The following is a 20727-nucleotide window of genomic DNA, read 5'->3' as shown; positions in this document are numbered from 1 at the left end:
CTCTTCCATCTCTTGAAAAGTTAGTCAAAGGTATGCCTAAACTCATTCAAGTTCATGATAACATTTGTAAAGGTTGTGCTATTGGTAAGAATGTTAAAAGTCCATTTCATAAAAGCGAAAATAGAGCTAAAGACAAACTAGAACTTGTTCACTCTGATTTATGTGGTCCTATGTCTATGGCATCTCCTAGTGGATTTCTTTATTACGTAATCTTCATAGATGACTTCTCTAGGAAAACTTGAATCTACTTTTTAAAATCTAAAGAATCTGATGAAGTATTAAGTAAATTTAAAGAATTTAAAGCATTTTCTGAAAACTCCTTTGGTAAAAGAATTAAATGTTTAAGATCTGACAATGGAGGTGAGTACACCTCCGGAAGCTTTCATGATTTTTGCGTTGAATCAGGAATTAAGAGGGAGTTTTGTGTTCCATACAATCTTCAACAAAATGGTGTCGCTGAAAGAAAGAACAGGACCATTGTGGAGGCTGCAAAGGCTATGATCCACGATCAAGACCTTCAGACTTTCCTATGGGCTGAGGCTTCTAGAACTGCAGTATATATATAGAATAGATGTCCTCATCGTGCTCTAAAGAACATGACCCCGGAAGAAGCTTTCACAGGTTCCAAACCAGACATCAGTCATCTCAGAATCTTTGGTAGTCCCGTCTATGCTCATATACCTAAAGAAAAGCGATCAAAGTTGGAACCCTCCGGAAAGAAAGGCATGCTTGTCGGATACAGTGAATCCTCCAAGGCATTCAGGATTTACATTCCAAGTCAAAGGTACATTGAGGTAAGTAGGGATGTTACATTTGAAGAAGACATTGCTTTTAAGAAATCAAAAGGCTCTTGTGTTATTGATGAATCTAATGTTAATCAAAACACAAATGTTGATACTGACCCTGAGATTCAGAGGGAGCAAGTTGAACCTCCATCCCAAGAGGATCATGATGATCCCCCTAAGCCCTTGAATCCCACTAACATTCTGTTGTGACCATTTCACACATCGCCCCATCGCAAATGGGGACCCCCTCTTTTTGCTTGTTTTTCGCTCGTTTTTGCTTTCGTTTTTAGGGTTTTGTTAGTTAGTTAATTGTCTAGATTTAGGGCCAAGCCTTAGGGTTTTAAATTTTGCCTTTTCAAGCCAAAATCCAGTTGTTTTTTGAGAGCTTTTGAGCTTCTTTTCTAGAATGCAAATTTTGAATGCAATGATTTCGCCAAAATGGTCTAATTTTCAATTGGAATGTTCATGCAGAGCTTAAATTTGTCTAAGTGTTGAAAATGAAATGTGAATTTCTGTCCGATTGAATATTTTGACCAAATTTTGACCTTTTGAATTTTGATCCTGGGCATTGGAATTGATTTGTTTTCGCCTCGTGAAGTGTTAAAATGTGAAAAATCTTGTTATTTTGGCCTGTAGGAGCAAAATCGCTCCTGTCCCTCAGTGAAGGACGGGAGCTCAATTTCAAATATCTCATCATCCTTGCAGAGTCCAGACAAATTTTACATTTGAAGTGATGGAGAACGGCGAGATCTTTCCATTGAATATAAATTGAAGATTTTCATGAGCACAGAAATGCCTCCAGGAGGAAAATCGCTCCTGTCCCTCAGTGAAGGACCGGAGCTACAATTCAAATTTCGTCTTGTCCTTGCAAGATTTTGAAAACTTAACAATTTGAGGACGTCCAAGGGAAGATACTTTGCCAAATGAATATAATTTGATATGCAAAAACGAAGGAAAATGACCTATATTGACTAAATCACTCCTGTCCCTCTCCAAGGGACCAGGGCGAGGTACCTTGTAGCTCTCGTCCCTCTCCCAGGGACCAGAGCGATTTCCTTCATTTTGCAAAATCCAGACAAGGGTCAAGGCAAGTTTACGTTCAAAAACAAAGGAGAACATTAGATGAACGCATTGAATATAAATTGAAGATTTTTGGGACGTCCATACCAGTGTTAAATGCCTAGTTCGCTCCTGTCCCTCAGGAAGGGACCAGAGCGATTTTTGATATAATTGCTTTTCTTGCAAAGTTACAAATGATGTCAAGGCATGGACGAATAGAGTGAAGAACGACGAATCCATTGAATATAAATTTGGAAGATGACAAAGTGAGATGAAGGCCACAAGGGGAGGATCGCTCCTGTCCCTCTCCAAGGGACCAGGGCGATACAATAATGATAATACTCCCTACGCAAGTTCAAAGGCATTCCTCCAAAGTTCAAGGTCGAGCCAAGTCAAGACGAAGGGTGGCGAAGACATTTTAGAGCATTTCCATCAAGCGCAAGGTTGTAAAGGTCATCACATGGAAGGAATGTGCACTCTAAGACCCATATCGCTCCTGTCCCTCTCCAAGGGACCAGAGCAATATTTCCATTAAGACGTCGATTTCAAAGGACGAGCAAATATTAAGTTACCAAGAGGACTTAAAGGACGTCATTTCACGCAATGAAGATAATTGCAAGTTAGTAAAAACAAGAACAAGCTCGCAATGATGAACTTCGCTCCTGTCCCTCTCCAAGGGACCAGGGCGATGTTAGATGTATTAGCCATTTCGGGCAAAATTTACGTAAGGACAATATGTTGTAATGTTCTGGAGGGTCCATGGTATGACAACAAGATGATAAACAAGAGTTTTTGAACGTGAAATGATCATCATTTTGAGCATGGAGACTAGATCGCTCCTGTCCCTCTCCAAGGGACCAGGGCGATTCGCTTTGGATTCCTCGTTTTGTTCCAAGTGCGTGCTAAGTTAAAGATTCACAAGGTTATGCAAGGTCCATGGCATCGGTTGAAGATAATTTGCAAGGGTTTGAACGTCTAAACATCGCCAAATAGTGTAAAAGCCCCATATCGCTCCTGTCCTTTGGACAAGGACCAAGGCGATACTATCAAAACACTCACGTTCCTTCAAAGATCAAGGCGAAGCGAGGTTAGGAAGTGCGAAGGACGACGTTTGAAGGACATTACAAAGGGAGATCGAAGTTTAAAAGTCGCCAAGATCAAGGAGAAATAATGGATCGCTCCTGTCCCTCTCCAAGGGACAAGGGCGATGGTCCCTTTAATATGTCCAAACACGTAATGAAGACAAATGGAATAAGCGCGAAAGGAATGAGCATAGACGTTATTCGCCTTACAATGGAAGTTCGAAGGTCAAAAGATACAAGATAAACGTGAAGACATGGAGATCGCTCCTGTCCCTCTCCAAGGGACAAGGGCGATGTTAGGCAAAACACATGATCTTCTTTGAAAATCACGTTAAGGCAAGGACGCACAAGGTTTTAAATGGCATTTGGAAGATGATACAAGGAAAGGATCGTACCAAAATGGAGAATTTCAAGCAAAAAACCTTAGGATCGCTCCTGTCCCTCTCCAAGGGACCAGGGCGATAATGGTCATAAGATGCACTTGCTCGCACAAGAAAGAAATTCAAATTCGAAGGACCACCAGATGATCGATTTGGGACGTGGAAATGAAGGAGTTGAACGTTGAAAACGCAAGAATCATGCCAAAGATGGTGAATCGCTCCTGTCCCTCTCCAAGGGACCAGAGCGATGAGGTACGTCCCTTTATTTTCATATTTTTGGCGCCAAATTAAACAATTCAAATTTCCTTAAATGCTAAATCGATTTAGAAATTGAAAATCCTATTTAAATTGGCATTTAATATGGCGTTAAACATTTATTAATTATTTTTGCCTTTATTAAAAATCGAAATTCTCATTTAAAAAACGCAAGGCATTAATAATTAATTATTTAATTAATAAAAAATCGATTTCAAGCGCTCATTTAAGGAGGTCGGCCTTCTTATTTTATTAAAAATCATTTAAAGATCGTTTGAAATTGTTATATTTTACCAAGTCGGCCTAAGGGATAAATCGATTGCAAGCGCTATATAAGGGGAGTGGAATTATCATTTTCTACATCATTATTTTACCTTCCTTCATGCGAATTGAGAATAAGTGAGGATAGTGCGAATATTATCCAAGGTGGCGTAGACATTCCAAAGGTGGTGCGAAGCGTGCTTGAAGTGTGGAGTGCGAATTGCGTTGAAGACCAAAGGTGGTGCGAATTTGAAGACCACGCCTAAAGGCGAACTTGGGGATCCTTCTAAGACCACGTCGAAGGTGCGAAACTTGGAGATTTGTAAGTGCGAGTTTGAAGATCCATTTGAAACCACGTCCAAGGCGATAATTGAAGATCACGTTCTCTCCAGAGGTGGCGAAGTCAATTTTGAGGAGATCATATTGAAGATTACTTTATACCTCAAATTTTGCCTAGGCGAATTTTGTTTTTGCATTCTAGAGTTAGCTCTCTATCGAGGTATGGCGATTTAATTGTTATTGTTTTATTCATTCATCGTCATATTTCAAATTTTGAAATTTTGAATTTTAAATCTCTTAGCTCAATCGTTGTATTTTAGGAAATGATAACTCTAGAGACTTATCATGAGGTTTCCTAAAATTTATCTCTCTTATTTACGTTATTTATTGCAAAATCTATTTCTTATAATGGAATGTTGTGTAGGTATGGCGACCCCAAAGGCGGGAACATCCACCAGTCGCTCGGCTCTCATGAAAGAAGATCAGAAGACCGAAGAAGTGGAGACCAAGATCGTGTCCAAGTGGAGCAACATTGGAGATACCAACTTGGGGAACTTTAGCACAAAGAAGTTCCGGGAGGTCCCTTACATCGGCAAGCCATCACCTGTCGCCCGGAGAATAATAGAGAGTGGCATCATTAAGGCGGCCGGTTTTCCTCCAGCCATTCAGTGCCACGAGTTAATGATCGAGTGTGCCCGTCATTACAATCCGCAGTCCAGGACAATTGTGTCCAACGAAGGAAACACTTTGGCGTACCTTTCAGAGGAAGCCATAAGTGAAGCCTTCCATCTTCCAGAGCACAGGGACATGATATACAAGAGCATTGAAGGAGCCAGATCAGTGTATGATGATGATCCAGATGCTTGCCTAAGCATAATCAACAAGAACTGGCTACTTAAGAGTCGTCCCCGTCTGAGCAAAGTACCGAACACACCACACAGGATTGATTTCCAAGAGGAGTACAGAGATTTAATTACCATGCTCAACAAAGTCACAGGAGCACCTCATGCCTTCTATTTTGAGAAATGGATGTTTTACTTCATCCAGGTGATTGTTCAAGGAAAGGGTACAATACATTGGGCTAGGATAATTAGCCATTGCTTAGACGTACAGTTGAGAAGACTCAGGGCTACTAAGTCCTTCCACATGAGTTCATATGTCATCTATGCCTTAATCAGGAGCGTTGAGTACGCAGGACTACCTCACAGAGGAGTGATTGGAAGAGGACCCGGCGAGGTCAGAGTTTGTGAATCCTATACCTACTTGCATCATCCACCAGGGAAGAACTACAAGTTAATCAATGATACTTTCACGATGAACATCACAAGGACGTTGCAAGGAGGGATTCACAACAGATTATCTCAGGATGCCCAGGAATTCATCAAGAGGTACGGTGCTTGGTTCATTCAGTTTCCCAAGTTCACTTACATTAGAGTGTATGGATGTCCTTTACCTCCATACATGTTGCCGAGGTACCCGACAGATAGAATTGTGTTACTTGAAGTAACAAGGCAGTTGGCAGCATATGTGAAGGCATTCAGACACAGACATCAGAATGGAGTTCAGGTACCTATTATTTTGGGTAATTCAGTTGAGGTATGTCCTAATGTCTTAGCCATGGATGACGCAGAGAAGGAGTTAGCCTTGTATCCTTTTTCATCTTTTGCTTGGAGGAATAGTTTTGATCCACATGGACATTTAGAGGAGACGGTCGGTAGAAGATTTAGACATGAGTACCAAATTGAAGATTTTATGATGAATCTCCTAGATGATCTCGAAGTGAAACGAAAAATACATTCTAGATTGCCTTTGGATTTCATCAGGAAATGTAAGATTTACAGAGTAGCCGACCAAGCTCAGGGCAACGGCAGGCACATCCAATCTTCATATGATAGAGAAAGCAAAACAATAAGTTTGAATTGGAATGAGCCCGAGGCCGTGGATTTAGATGATTTGATGGCACCAGTCTTGTCTTGTACTCGCAGATGGGTAGACGTTCAGCATCAGAAGTTGAGAGAACAAGGCATAGCTATGTCTTTTACTTTGGAAGAAAAGCCAACCGAAGGTGGAGCCAGTGTTAGTGAAGGCAATCCTAATCCTAGGAATTCAGGTGAAGGTAACCTTCGATGTGCCAGTGAGGGCAATCTCCATTCGAGAGGTTCAAAGAGAAAGGAAAGATCAGAAAAGAAAGAGCCTTCCAAGAAAAAGCAAGGTGCCAACAAAGATCAAACACCAGGTACTTCTTCCAGGCCAGAGGATAGAACAGTTCGAGTGGAAGAGTCCATGGAATCGATGGTACAGAATGACAGACAGGAGGAAGAACAGGCACAACATGCTTCATCCGATGGATCTCTCCAAGACTATGATTTAGATAATGATAATGAAGTAACATCTCCTCCCAGACAAGAAGAAATAGTACATAAAGAGATTCAAGTTCAAGAGACAAGATCAAATATCCCAGATTGGTTGAAGGAAAGATTGACTAAGGTGATCGTAATTGAGGACGAGGACAGTGCAATTGATTTAGAGAGCCTCGTGGGACGTTCACATATGACAACAGAGAAAAAGAAGGCTACAAAGATGTCCAAGATGATTCGAGATGAGACTGGATCTAGAAAACTGCAGATAGCTACACCGGCAGCAGACAAATATGAGGGTGAGATCCTAGCAGAAGACTATCATATACAGACTATTGAGTTAGGACCATCCACAGCAGAGCAGACTTTAGATGATGCCACCGACACATTTGAGGCATTGAAGGACAAGCTTAGAGAAGAAGTGGAAAAGAATAGAAAGCTTGAGAGAGAGAGAGGTGCATGGAGGACGTATTTCAGTCACATCAATGAACCTTTGGGACGTCAGGATCCAGTCAGATCACCATTGCAGGCATTGCCCCTTCAATCAATCAATGAAGCAGAAAGATTCAGGAACCTGGTCCAGCGTACATGTGGTTGGATGGATAGATCTCACACGGTGGCCATTGAGTTTGTTACAAGGATGTCGAAGATCACCCACCAGGCTATCCAAGTTCTTGAGATTATTCACAGATTGATGGCAACAGTAGCTGCATTTGCCCATACCAAGGACGTTGTCATCCCTGTCTTGAAAGTTATAAGACACACATCCAGAAGAATTTTAGCACAAGAGAAGATCTTAGAAGGTGATTCTCACAGTTTGTTTCAGTGGTCAACCTTACTCCATATAAAGAGTGTTCTCTTTGAGGACATCAGTGTTAGATGTGGTCAAGTTGAGGAGGTGATCAATCCGATCCAGGACAGAGTATTTGAGGTACTTCGTACCATTCTTGGCAGAAGGATCGAGGTCGAGACAGATGTGGATTTACAAGAATTTGAGGATAGAATCAAGATCATCTTTCGCAAGGACGCAGATGTTACAGATGAGCAGTATGATCAGATGTATGCCACCATGCTCCTGATTGATAGAACTAAGGAACTTGAACCTACTTGGGACACAGCTCTTCTAGATGCATTTGATCAGGTTATCCACTTAGAAGAGAGTATCAAGAATCTTCCCGAGATTCCAAGCACAGAAATCGAAGGAATCGTGACAAAATTCATTGCATATGCTAAGAAAGAGAATTGGAAAGGGAATAAGATTCTAGATGAAAGGTTGTTACAGATGACATGACATCTTATTTCTCATTGGTTGATACCTCCTAGATTTTTGTGCCAAATTTAATATTTGGCTATGTATTTAATATTGTTCAGTAAAAAGGAGGTCATTTGTAACAAACCCTAATTAGGGTTTAGGTGTCATGATCTTGTCCATTGATTTACTTTCAATCTGGACCTTTCATTGTAACTGGGGATGCTATTTATACCCCCATTTTTCATTTCATATAGTAATAGTTAATAGTGAATAAGTGTGAGAGATAATAGTTGATGTAATAGAGATATTAGAGTTAGAAGCAATTTTTATTTAGTAGCAAGATTGAGTCTTGAAGAGAGAAATTCAAGCAATTGTTGTATATGATGACTTGGAAATCAATAAAATATTGAAGTTATGGTGTTTTGTTGCAAATTTCTTAAGTTATCTTCATGGTTGTTGGATGTACTTGAATCACGCTCAATCAAAGTAGTTTGTTAATTTGAAAGACTAAGTGTGAGGTTTGATATTTGGTAGGATTCGCAATCCAAACCACTAGCTTCTTGCTGATTGTAGGAACGCCTTGCGTGGTCGACTGGAAAACATTTTGAGTCCTTAACCTTCAAGCATTTTCGCATCTAGGATATGTACCTTCGTAGTAGTGTCCTTGGTCTTTGATGCGTTGAACACCATTATTACCTTAGAAGATCGCACTAATTTCAATTGAGTTGTTATCTTATGGCAAAATTGAAGTTGGTTGAGTCTTGCCAAATCTCATTCATGCTAAGTCATTCATAGGGTTAGGCTAGATTAGACTTACTTAAACCCTGTCCTTTTTCCATTTTTTGAAAGTTCCTTTTAGATTAGTAAAATCTTCGAGTTTTTGAATCCGTAAGACGCCTTGAAGGAAACAGCAAATCACATCATACCACTAAAAAAGCTTGTCCACACGTGGAGACCCCACTAAAAGAACCTTGGAGTCCATCTAACTGATCCTTTTTGCAGATCTTCAGCAATTAGAGACTATTTTCTCAAGAGAGGATAAGATGCCTGTCGGTATTTTATTTTGTGTATGATTGTGTACAAAATACACGTCAACACATTCCCAGTGACATTATCATCTCCAAAAAGAGGCCGCTTTGGGTAAGAAACACCATTCAAGAAGCAAAAAGATTTGCTGCTCCAAGTGGCACCTTCTGTGAATCTAAGAGACCTCAGGGATTTTCCAACTATGTTTCCTTAATGTGTAATCTCATTGAATCTGAACCTTGCAATATTGAAGAAGCCCTAAGTCATCATGCCTGGAAGCTTGCTATGGATGAAGAATATCAGTCAATCATCAAGAATGATGTATGGGACCTTGTGCCCCGACCCAAAAGTAAATCCGTTGTTTCCTCTAAATGGTTGTTTAAAATTAAACATAATGCTGATGGTAGTATTGAAAAATGTAAGGCTAGATTTGTAGAACGTGGCTTTTCCCAAAAGGAAGGCATAGATTATGAAGAAACATTTGCCCCTGTTGCTAGATATACCTCCATTAGAACGATCATTGCTATTGCTGCTGCTAAGGGTTGGAAACTACATCAGATGGATGTTAAGACTGCTTTTCTCAATGGTGTCATTGAGGAAGAAGTCTATATTGAGCAACCTGAGGGATATGAGATCCAGGATAGATTAACTCACACGTGCAGGTTAAAGAAAGCTCTTTATGGTCTTAAACAAGCCCCTCGTGCTTGGTACGAAAGAATTGATAAATATTTGTTAAGTCTAGGCTTTTGTAAAAATGATGCTGACCCTAACATTTATCTTAAAATTGCAAATAATGAAATGTTGATTTTAGTTCTTTACATGGATGACTTATTTCTTACTGGTAAAAATGAACTTATTATTGGATGCAAGAAAGATCTAGCTTCTAAATTTGAAATGAAAGATTTAGGTCTAATGCATTATTTCCTAGGTTTAGAAGTATGGCAAAGATCTAACGAAATCTTTCTAAGTCAAGGAAAGTATACTATTGACATTCTGAAAAGATTTAGGATGATGGATTGTAAGCCAATGTCTACTCCTATGGAATCTAACTTGAAGAAGTTGAGTATTTCTGTAGCTAACTCTGATTTTGCAGATCCATCCGAGTACCGACAGTTGATTGGATCTCTGATGTATCTAGTCAATACTAGACCAGACATATGTTTTGCTGTGAATGCTCTCAGCCAGTTCATGAGCCTACCCAAGCATGTTCACCTGGTTGCTGCCAAGCATATCCTAAGATATTTGCGAGGCACTATTGGTTTTGGGCTGATGTATCCACTTAACACTCCAATAACCTTGGAAGGTTATTCTGATGCAGACTGGGCTAGAAGCGTCAAAGATAGGAAAAGTACTTCTGGTATTTGCTTTAGCTTGGGTTCTGCAGTGATCTCTTGGGCTTGCAGAAAACAATCCTCAGTGGCATTGAGCACTGCTGAAGCTGAGTATATTGCTACAAGTATAGCTTCCAGAGAAGTAGTATGGCTTCGTAAGCTTCTTGCTGGACTGTTTGGTCAGCCATGGGATCCCACAGTCATTCAATGTGATAACCAGAGTTGTATTAAAATGTCTAACAATCCAGTGTTTCATGACAGGTCAAAACATGTGGAAACTCATTTTCATTATATTCGGGACATGGTACAAAGAGGTGCCATTCAGCTGAAGTATGTCAGCACTGATGAGCAGGTTGCAGATATTCTTACCAAGCCTCTAGCAAAAGTGAAGTTTGTGTACTTCAGGGATAGACTTGGTATTGTGGAAAATGAATCTCCAATTGAGAGGGAGTCTCTAGTGCAGTGATACCTTGTATTGTATAAATCCACCCTCTGCGGGAAATGTAAGGTGGTAATGTAAACTTCTCAGGGAGAAGCATAATTTTTAAACCATCCTCTGCAGGCAATGTAAGATGGTGTTGTAAATGTTAACCACCCTCTGCGGGCAATGTAAGGTGGTATTGTAAACTTCTCAGGGAAAAGTGTGATTATTAACCATCCTCTGCGGGCAATGTAAGATGGTATTGTAAATGTTAACCACCCTCTGCGGGCAATGTAAGGTGGTATTGTAAACTTCTCAGGGAGAAGTATAAACTTAAAACTATCCTCTGCGGGCAATGTAAGATGGTATTGTAACCTATGACCATCCTCTGCGGGCAATGTAAGATGGTAAGCAAAGGATCCTCTCCAACCTCTGTGAGCAATGCAAGGTGGATCCAGTCTATGCTTGTGTGCAAGCTGGAAGATTATGATTATGATTCTATTCCCTAATTAAGAGGGAGTGTTGGTTGTAATTAGGGCCAGCAGATTCCTATTGCCTTAGGCAACATTGGAATCCGCCCCCCTTTATATAGGGCTAGGCCCATCTCCACTCGGCACTTAAGGTTGCTCACCACACACTAAAATAAAACGCCTCCTTGATAGGGCCGACCCCATTAAGGCAAATTAATGGAAAGCAACAAAATGGTTTAAAGGATAAAGGAGGCCGACATGATTAGGGATCTCTATGTCTCCTATAAATGCATCACGTTCCTCTCATTTAAATTAATCAAGTTTAATGTTGAAAAACAATCTTTGGTGAAAAGCGAAGGTTGTACTTATGCAAGATCAAAGTCTTCCACATAGTAAGCAGCGAACCTTCACATAGTGGCAGCAAACTTCATAAGGGTTGCATTAGCAAACAGCGAACCTCCTCACATGTTGTAGCAGATCCAAATAGGAAGGTGCGAACTTGATCAAACAGCAGTAGACTTGACATTGAAGGCAGCGAACTCCCTTAGGAACAGCAGATCATCATCTAACATTGAAGACTCCATTAAAGGGCTGCAATCAGACAATAACCTAGTTATTCCTCTCTCATGATGGCTGTAAAACCAGATAAGTGTGTAATTTCCTGTTGAATTCTAAATCATAAATCAGATCTGAGGATCCTTTGGCTGGGTTTTTCCTCCTAGGAGGTTTTCCCAGGGTAACTGTGCATTGTCTCTAGCATTTCATTTCCGTTATTATGCTTAAAGTCTGAAAACAATAAATTAATTAATCTAAATCTAATTTTCTGAGTTTTATTCAATCTAAAAGTACTAAAAATAACACCTTCTACATGGCAAATTTCCACCCTTGCTCTAAGTTGAACGATGAGAAGAAGAAGGTGAAATTTTAAGGCAATAAAATGTGGAATTCCTTGTGGAGATCGAATTACCACTCTTCCTTCTTATCGTGCATTGAGTGAAATTTTGGGGAAGGAAAATCTTCCTTCTTCCTTGTGTTTATCCACCCTTCCTTCTAGGGTGAGAATTTCCACTCCAAATTTTGATGATTTTTTAAGATCGAATCTTCCTTGTGCATAGCAAATTTCCACTCCTTCCTTGTAGGGTGCATTTTTCCACTCCTCATTTTGGGAAATTGAAGGTGATTAAAAAATAGATCTTGAGGGAACAAAACCTTCCTTGTGCCTTGCGATTTTCCACCTCTTTCTTTTCCAAGTCGAATTTCCACCCTTCAATAGCAATTGAAACTTAAGTGCTTGACATTTATTAATCATTATTTGATTGCAAAATGGCATGAAGGGGATGAAAGATGCCGACTTGACCATCAATTGCAAAGCAAATGCGAATTTTAAATACAAAACAAGAAGGTTTAAGGTAAAGTCAACCTATGAAAAAGATGAAAGGGTGCGACTCCTTATTGCAAGGTATATAAACAAAGGAGAAATGTATTGCTCATCCAAAACAAAATCAAATCTGCCAGACAAGTTCACACTAAGACAGGCATTTCAAATTCGCATTAAGAAGATCTAAGTTCGCAATCAGCCAGCAAGAGGATAAATTTGAAATTCAATCATATTTTCTTCAACATTGGAAGGCGAAGTTGAAAATAAAATTGAATTGTTGGAGAAAAGGGAAGAAGGCTGATCAAAGATCAAAGCGTAAATCGCTTCTTGCCAAGGAGAGCAATCAAATTTTAAGGTACACATTCAGCATCAAGACTTAAAATCAGATCTTATCGAGTATGGAATGCTAGATTTAAACATAATTTGTGAGGAGTTTCATATTCATATATTCCAAAATTCGTGATTCCATTCCTACAATTATCATTCAAAGTTGTTCAATTTTGATTTTAGGATTTAAATTCACGATTTAGAAACAGAAATCAGAACTTAAGTAATTCTGGAACTGGTAACTTGGAAACATTTTTAGTCATTACTTGTTTTTCAAATCAAGTTTTTGACTTTGAGTTTTTTACAAGAACATGTCGAGAGCAAGGACTGGAGGTAGCAAAAGGAAAGTTCAAATGAAGACCGTGCTTAGAGGTTTCTTCCCGGAGTCTCAAATATCATCAAGATGGAGGAAAGTTGTAGATACCAACTTGGAATAGTTGGATTTGGTCAAGCTCATAAGAAGGATGTTCGGCATTTGAGATAAAATGCCATCCATATTGGCAAGCAACATGGTTAAGAATGGAATCTACCAGGTCGTTGGTTTCCTACTAGCAGTTCAGTGCAACGAGTTGATGGTTGAATGTGCAAGGCAATATGATCCCCAACCTGGATGATAGTAGCACCTAACAGAGTAGTTCTTGCATTCCTTTAGGAAGAAGCAATTAGACAGACATTTAGTATTCCTCATTATGATGGGATGTTGACTAGAACAAGGCAAGAATCAACGGCATTGTTTGGAAAGGCACCTAGAAGATGTATCGGTTTTGTTACTTCAATTGGATGAGCGGACTAAAGAGACCACAATCTAAGCTGCCAAAGAATCTCATATGCACTGATTTCAAGGATGAGTGCAATGTGTTAGTATTATGGATGAATTTGTCATGTGTTGCATTGGTTTTGTCATTGATGTCAACACTTGTCTTCATGGAGGTTTACAATATGGTTCACTGGTATATGGTTAGTGACTTATGCACAGTCACCGGTATGTGTTCACCAGCAGATTATAGTGTTCACCAGCAGTGATGGTAATATGGAGATCATGTGGTTATGTCGAAGACATGGATTGGAAGTTTGGTTTTGGTGTTTTGCTTATTGGTCTAATCGGGTTGACAGATTTGCCTTTACCGGCAGATAGGTCTAGGTTATGGACTAGTATTCCAAATCAGCACGGTACGTCATAAAGATTGTTTTATTGATTGGTTATTGTGATAAATGTATTGAGCCGACATGTTGTATCGCATCAAGACTCATTTGTAATTGATTTGAATGTAATATCTTTAGTGAGCCAACCTATTCGTTTGGTCTTAGGTTTTGTATATATGATTGTAAGATCTTATTGAAGATCGTCATGTCATGAGTGAGTGTGGATATTGAAGAGTGAAAATAAGTAGATCCTTGTGCGAATCACGAAGACATTATTCGAAAGTTGAAGGAAGGTTATGAAGGTGTTTTGACACTCATGTTCAGAGTTTAACCGGTACTGAATCCAGCATTGGAGATGCTATTTTGAGCAGTACATTATCATCGGATTTAACCATCCAATTGTGTAGTCAGTGTGACTCCTAATTCGTGATTGAGCAGTGAGCTCTAGGCAATTGGCCTTTCTGCATGTGCAGACCCCATTTTGTATACACATACTATCTGCAGTAGTATCATGTGATTGTGGGTAAGGTTTCCCATAAGTTGGGTTGTGCTGATTAGCGACAACCTAGATGTGCAGTTGAGGAACTTAGAAAGGACAAGAACATTCTACATGAGTTCTTATGTGATATACATGTTGGCCAAAAATATATCATATAAAGGACTGATATGCAAGGGTGAAATAGGAATTAAGAGAGGTAAACTCAAAGTAAATGGTTGCTATCCCCAATTGCAACTACATGAGAAGGAACATTACAGAAGAGTACACGATACATTCTCAATGTATCTCACTCGTCTACTACGAGGAACACACAAGAGGTTATCAAAGGAGGCTACAACGCTAGTAGAGAAGTATGGTTTGTGGTTCATCCAATTTCTGACTTTTACATGCCTAAGAATCCAGGGGTGCACATACCATCCATACAAGCTTCCAAGATACCCAACAGATAAGATGGTGCTACTTGAGGTGGTGAGGGAATTATCCGAGTTTGATTTCATTGAGGTGGTGAAGCATAGACCTGGGGTATCCTTTCCTATCTCAATTGGCAAGATGTCAAAAACATGTAATACAGCCCAAGCAGCCGAGATAGCTAATACCGAATTGCAGTTTTACTAACTGAGCATATACAAGCTTAGATCACACTTTGATCCTCATCATAGGATTCACACATCCGTAGGGAAAAGATACAAGCATAGAGTCGATCTAGAGGATTATTGGGCTAACCTCACATATGAATTTGCAGCTAGAAGAAAGATGTGGTCCAGGATGTTAGTTGATTTCATTAGAAGATGAGATATTTTCCCAGTTCTTGATCGAGTGAAAGATAACGGAGAGTATGTATTGCCTCAATACAAGCAAGAAAAGGATAAGCCTATCTTAGCACCAAACTGGTCACAACCTGAGCTACCAAATATAAACACATTGATGAAAGAAGCGATAGACAATTCAAGATGGTGGATTGACCAACAAATTGACAAATTGAGATATCAGGGTGTATCCCTTACATACGGCAAGATAGATGATGAGGATTCTTCTTCCGACGAGGATGAAACAATGAAAAGTAAAGAAGAAAGAAATAGTGAAGGAGAAGTTCAAGTTTCCAGAAAAAAGAAAGGATACTACTGAGAGTCATCAAGCAGAGAGAATTATGGGAAAGGAGGTTGCTAGTGCAGAATCTCAACGTACGAAATCAAAAGCAAGGGCTACTCAATCAATTACAAGCACCTCATCAATTAGAGAAATTGAAATGAATCAAGAGAACAATTCAAGATTGGATCGAGGAACAGAATTCCGAGATCAAGATCAAGCATCGCCAATTATGGATCATCTTGATGTAGAAGAGACATTGTAGCAGAAGATTTGGAAATTCTAACCCAAACACAAATGAAGAACTAGATGAGGTCATCATTTTGGCCTTGAGAGGACTCAATGAGGCTGGAAGATGGAATGGAATTATCTACTGCATCTGATTGGTTGATAGAAAGAATGAATAAGAAGATAGTGGAAGAAGTTCAACCCATTGAGGACATAGATGATTTCTTTGCAAGAATTGGCAAAACTAAGGAGTGAAAGAAGGCAAATAAGTTCTCTCCTATCACAAGAGATAGTTTGAGATTACGCATTCTACAAGTGGCAGTTCCGACAGTTGATAAGCCAAGAAAAGTAATCAGTCCAATGGACATGAGGTTAGAACACTTGATCTTGGACCAACAACAAAAGAGCAAGAATTCCAAGAGTTAAATGATTTCGCTAGGGCAATCCAAGATAGGCTCAACAAAAGAGTAGAGAAGAAAGATAACTTGGAATCAGAAAATATGAGAATGAAAGAGTTCAAACAACGGTTGATGAAACCAATGAGGCAATGAGGCAGGAAGATGATACGCTTGTCCCACCTATTTCCATTCCGCAAGAATCATTTGGAAATTTGAATCCATGAAAAGCACAAACCAAGAAGTAAGGAAGTGGACTACAGATATTTCGAGGCAAGCGGGGGAGTTTCTACAAGAATTCGTTCAAATATATGATGAGATAGTATTGTTTAAGGGCAGAATCCAAGTGTGGAAAACCAGTGGGAAGATTTTCCAATGGCACAAGATAAAACGATTCCTCGCCTCAAGGTATTGAAGGGGATTCCTATGCAAACGTTGATACAAGAAAATGTAATTGAAGAAGGAAATATCCATGATTTCAACCGTCGGTATAGTTCCTTGATGATGACTAAAGCAACAGTTGATAGAATGAAAAGAGACTGTGAAAGGATAGAATGATCCATCAAGGAGATAAAATCAAAGATCCTTACATCCTTGGAGGAACTATTAGGCCAGGAAATGAGTGAGGTTGATGGTTTAAATTTAGAATAATTGAAGGAGAAGGTGAAGGCCACCTATTTTCAGGGGTTAGAATCTATCAAAGAAAATCAGCTGAATGAAATCCTTTCCTTCATGATTTTCATGAATCATCTCCAGAGACAGCAAGCAAAGTGGGAGAGGATATTTGAAGCATACACAGAAGAATTGGATGTGATAGAATTGCAGCTTGATGCATTGCCAAGTGTCGCAATGGAAGAGCTTTTAAGTGATCATTACCATATTCATTGACTATGGTATCAGGGAAAGAGATAAGGGGAATCAAGTTCTAGAAAATAGTTTGTTAGATGATTAGGTGTCATCTAATTTTCTCATTGGCCCTTGATCCTCGCAGTTTGTGAAGAGGGGAATATTCCATTTCCATTGCATAGTATTTAATGACTTTAAGCTAACCCTAATTAGGGTAATTTGTAATAAGAGCTCATATAAGCTAGCTCATTTCATTTGCACCTCATAAGAGACTTTGGAGAATTGTTGCTATAGTGCTGCCAAATTGATGTAAGGCATTGAAGCTTGGTGATTTTGTATGCCATCTTGGAGTATTGGCATGGTTTTCTATCTTCTCAAGTTAATTGAAATTTGCTTGTGTCATTTTAGTTGAATGGAAGTTTTTGTGAATGATTCATTGTGAAACTCGGATGTTCATACCATTTACAATTTGTTGACATAAGTTGCAGTGCATGGTTGGCCTGAACCTTTAAAATAAGCTTAACTTCGATTGCTGCTCACTCATTGATATGCATGTCTTTGATGGTGTTGATGATTGCTAGTAATGATTTGAACATTATTTGCTTTCCTTAAAAGATCGCACCAGCTTGGCCTAGTTGTTCATTGCATGGTGAAACAAGGCATGGTTGAGTTTCACTAAGCGTTCATTGTCTCTTGCATTCTAGGATTAGATTAGGAATTTTCAAGTCCTATTCCTTTTTCATTTCTTTTATATAAGTCATTAGTAGCAGTAACCAAAGGAACATCATTGCAAATCATTCAAAAGACATTATCTTTGAAATCAAACTCACAAGGCATTTTCCTAATTTTGAAGTGATCATCTTCTAGAAACAATTATGTAACTCCCCTTGGATTACCAGCAATCACATCAACCATTGAGCCTATGCACATGTCAAGACCTGACAGTATAAACCTTGGAATCATCTCAATTGATCACTTAACTCAGGATTTGGGAAGATTGTGTTCAAGAGAGGATAGAGTACTTGGTACTTTATTCTGTGTTGTAAAGTGTCACAAAACACACATCAACAGATGGAAAGGTTTGAATATATTTCACTCCCTGTTTGGTAACTTTTCTGCTGTCCCCTCCAGATCTAATGTCTTCAAGAGCATTTGGAAGGCTTGGGAATGTATTAGAGAGAAGGTTAAGGGTTGTAGCTTCTACAGCCATGTGGACAATAAAATCTTCACTACTAGATTAATTTGGTGGAATTTGCATCACAAAGACAAAACCACTGCATTTTTGCAGGGTTGCTCCTCAAAAATCTGGTATAGTAAAGGTATTAAAATTTTTGCCCATATTCTTGACAATCTCCAGCTGAGATCTTGGTCTGATCTAACCACTGAGTATGGACCTCCTCAGTCCCATTGGAGGACATACTCAGTTATCAAAGAAGCCTGTAGAGTTCTGCAATTTCCTATTAAATCAGTATCTGATGATGAGATGATCAATAATGTTAGATGGATTGATGGCACCTTGCTGGATAAAATGACATCCAAATTGATTTACAGCTCTATGTGGACACTAGTGCTATGACTAGGCACCTCAATGAATGTTGGTCTCTGAACCTTAACCCTGCCCAATGGTCTAAGACTTTTGAGCATTTATGGTCCAGTATTGTTGAACCTAGAAAGCATGTTTCAAATGGCGTCTCCCATTAAAAAAGCATCGTGATCTAAGTCTGATACCAATCTTTGCCCTTTGTGTAGGGTTCCTGAAAATATCGAACATATCTTTTTTAAGTGCCTGGTTGCAAAGAAGTCTGGTCCATTTTTATGTCTGGTTTAAATGGTTGGTCTCTTTGTTAACCATAGTTTATTTTTGAAATTTTAGTGGGCCGTATTAGTGATCTTGGTAAAGAGTATAACCTGTTCTGGCCTATTCTTGTCTATTGAAATTCTTTGGACTTTGTGGAAGTTTAGAAATGACGAATGGTATCAAGACTCATCTTCAGCTCTGTGACCATGCAGGTGTCTATCACTCTTGGAGCCTCTAGAGACGGACTTGAAGGTATGATGGACTTGGGTCACTCAGCGGACAGCAGACCTGAGGTTCCTTATAACTGTCTGTGGCCTGCTTCAAGGAAGAACAATGATGAGTTTTTGAATGCATTCATGGTGTTCCAGGGTCATTACAAGAAGAATCACCAGACCACTCCCCTCAATGATCTGGTGTCTACACCTACTGAGGATCTCTTCTTCAAGGAGCCCCCTAGTGATTGTTGTGAAATGGAGGAGCTAAGGGGCAGAATTGGTAGAGATTTTGGATGATGTGTTTGCAATCTGCTGCCATTGTTGACAGTGATTGTGCATATCCATGTTATTGTTCAGTGGCTGGTGAAGTTCTTTTGCAGAGATTGCTGTTTTGGAGGCAGTTCTTACAGAGGTTGTAGTATCAGACCTTCTACTTCTCTGAGCTGTGAATGATTCTGCTACCAGGTTTGGTGTGCTTTGATAAAATTCTTTGTTTGTCACAGGCTATACTATGCTAGTTGCTTGAGTTTTGAAATAAGCTTGCAATGTGCAGTTCTGGCTGCTAGGTTCTTTATGAGTCAATGGCAGAGGTTCAGTGTTTGGCAGTGCTATCTACTCTGGATTTTGGATTGGTTTCTTTGAGTGGCAGAATGGACTGTTCTCCCAGACAGTATTTTTATTTTACCACTGATAATCTGCTTCCTTGACTTTGGATTATAACAGCTTATTATGGACTGGTAATTCTTGGCACATGGTTATGGTGCTTCTTGGCACTTGACTTTGTGCTCCATTCAGATCTGTAGCAGTGGTTTTATACCGTGACAGTATGGACTATTTTCTCTGGCAGTCTTTTATTTGACAGTTGGTGGTGCTTTTGTGCTTCATTCAGATTTGTGGCAATAGTATTCCCAGAGCAGTGACATTGATTTATCTTTGGAGTAACTTCAGTGATCTCCTTCTTTTGATTATTTTGGTGCATAACTGTCATTTTGCAGGCTACAACATTGAAAGTATTCAGTTCATCTATTGCTCCGGCCAATTTTTTGACAGTTTCCTCAGGCATTGGTTTTCAATCTGGACTGTTTAATCTGGTGGTTTATAAGTGGAATATATAGTGTTGAAGGTGGATATTTCCTATATATTGCAATGTATTTTTGATATGCGTCAGCAGCCTTGGTAATTTTTCTCTTGTATTTGTGACTGAATGTACTCATTGAAATCTTTTTGGTCATATATTATCAATTGAATAAAAAAGGTATCACAAGAATAAATCCACACCTTCCCTCTTTTTGTATACCCAGCTTCATGAAGGTACTGAGGTATCTGTGTTGTCTTCCCTGATCCAGTCTCCCCAACAATGACAAGAACCTGCAAAAATAAATCTCATTTAGTAATATTATAATATTTTATTTCAAATAACATCTTTCTTCTAAAATCTTGGAACAAGGTCTAATTAGATTGATAAATAGTATTTTCTTACACAACATGGGATTGAATTCCTTGCTAACTAAAGAACAGTTGGACTCCTTGATGGGGGGAAAGCACAGTTACTGGATATTCAATTGCAGGAGAATTGAAAAAACACTGATAACAAAGTCAACACATTCAAGCACAATGAATTGCACTTAAATTCTTTATTGACTACAAATACTCAGAAATGCCTTGTGACAGAGAGCTCATCAACTTACTTGATAAGACAACCCTTTTGTGTGTAGAAGATGCCTTCTTAAACTGAATGCAGGAGGAATCTGTCGAAATGTTTCACCTTTGAATGGGGGGATGTTTTTAGAATTGAAAAGAAAAAGATAAAAATAAAATATTCTTTAATCCCCTATTACACCAGGAGTCTCTATT

General features: G+C 39.2%; 1 protein-coding gene across 8 annotated transcripts in view; it reads right to left on the bottom strand.

The window, feature by feature from the left end:
- Positions 1-20727, bottom strand: part of LOC131028627 (pre-mRNA-splicing factor ATP-dependent RNA helicase DEAH1) — a 190919-nt gene that overhangs the window by 37120 nt on the left and 133072 nt on the right. For 6 of the 8 annotated variants that reach the window (XM_057958933.2, XM_057958930.2, XM_057958931.2 and 3 more), the window contains 2 exons: positions 20562-20621; positions 20152-20241 (listed from right to left, as the gene is read on the bottom strand). In XM_057958933.2, the coding sequence (XP_057814916.2) occupies positions 20152-20241; positions 20562-20621 (150 nt within the window). The remainder of the gene's footprint in view (positions 1-20151; positions 20242-20561; positions 20622-20727) is intronic. The other 2 variants (XM_057958935.2, XM_057958936.2) reach the window with 1 other exon arrangement.

Source organism: Cryptomeria japonica, chromosome 4, assembly GCF_030272615.1.
Source record: "Cryptomeria japonica chromosome 4, Sugi_1.0, whole genome shotgun sequence".
Lineage (NCBI taxonomy): Eukaryota > Viridiplantae > Streptophyta > Pinopsida > Cupressales > Cupressaceae > Cryptomeria > Cryptomeria japonica.
This window is presented reverse-complemented; position numbering and strand designations above follow the sequence as displayed.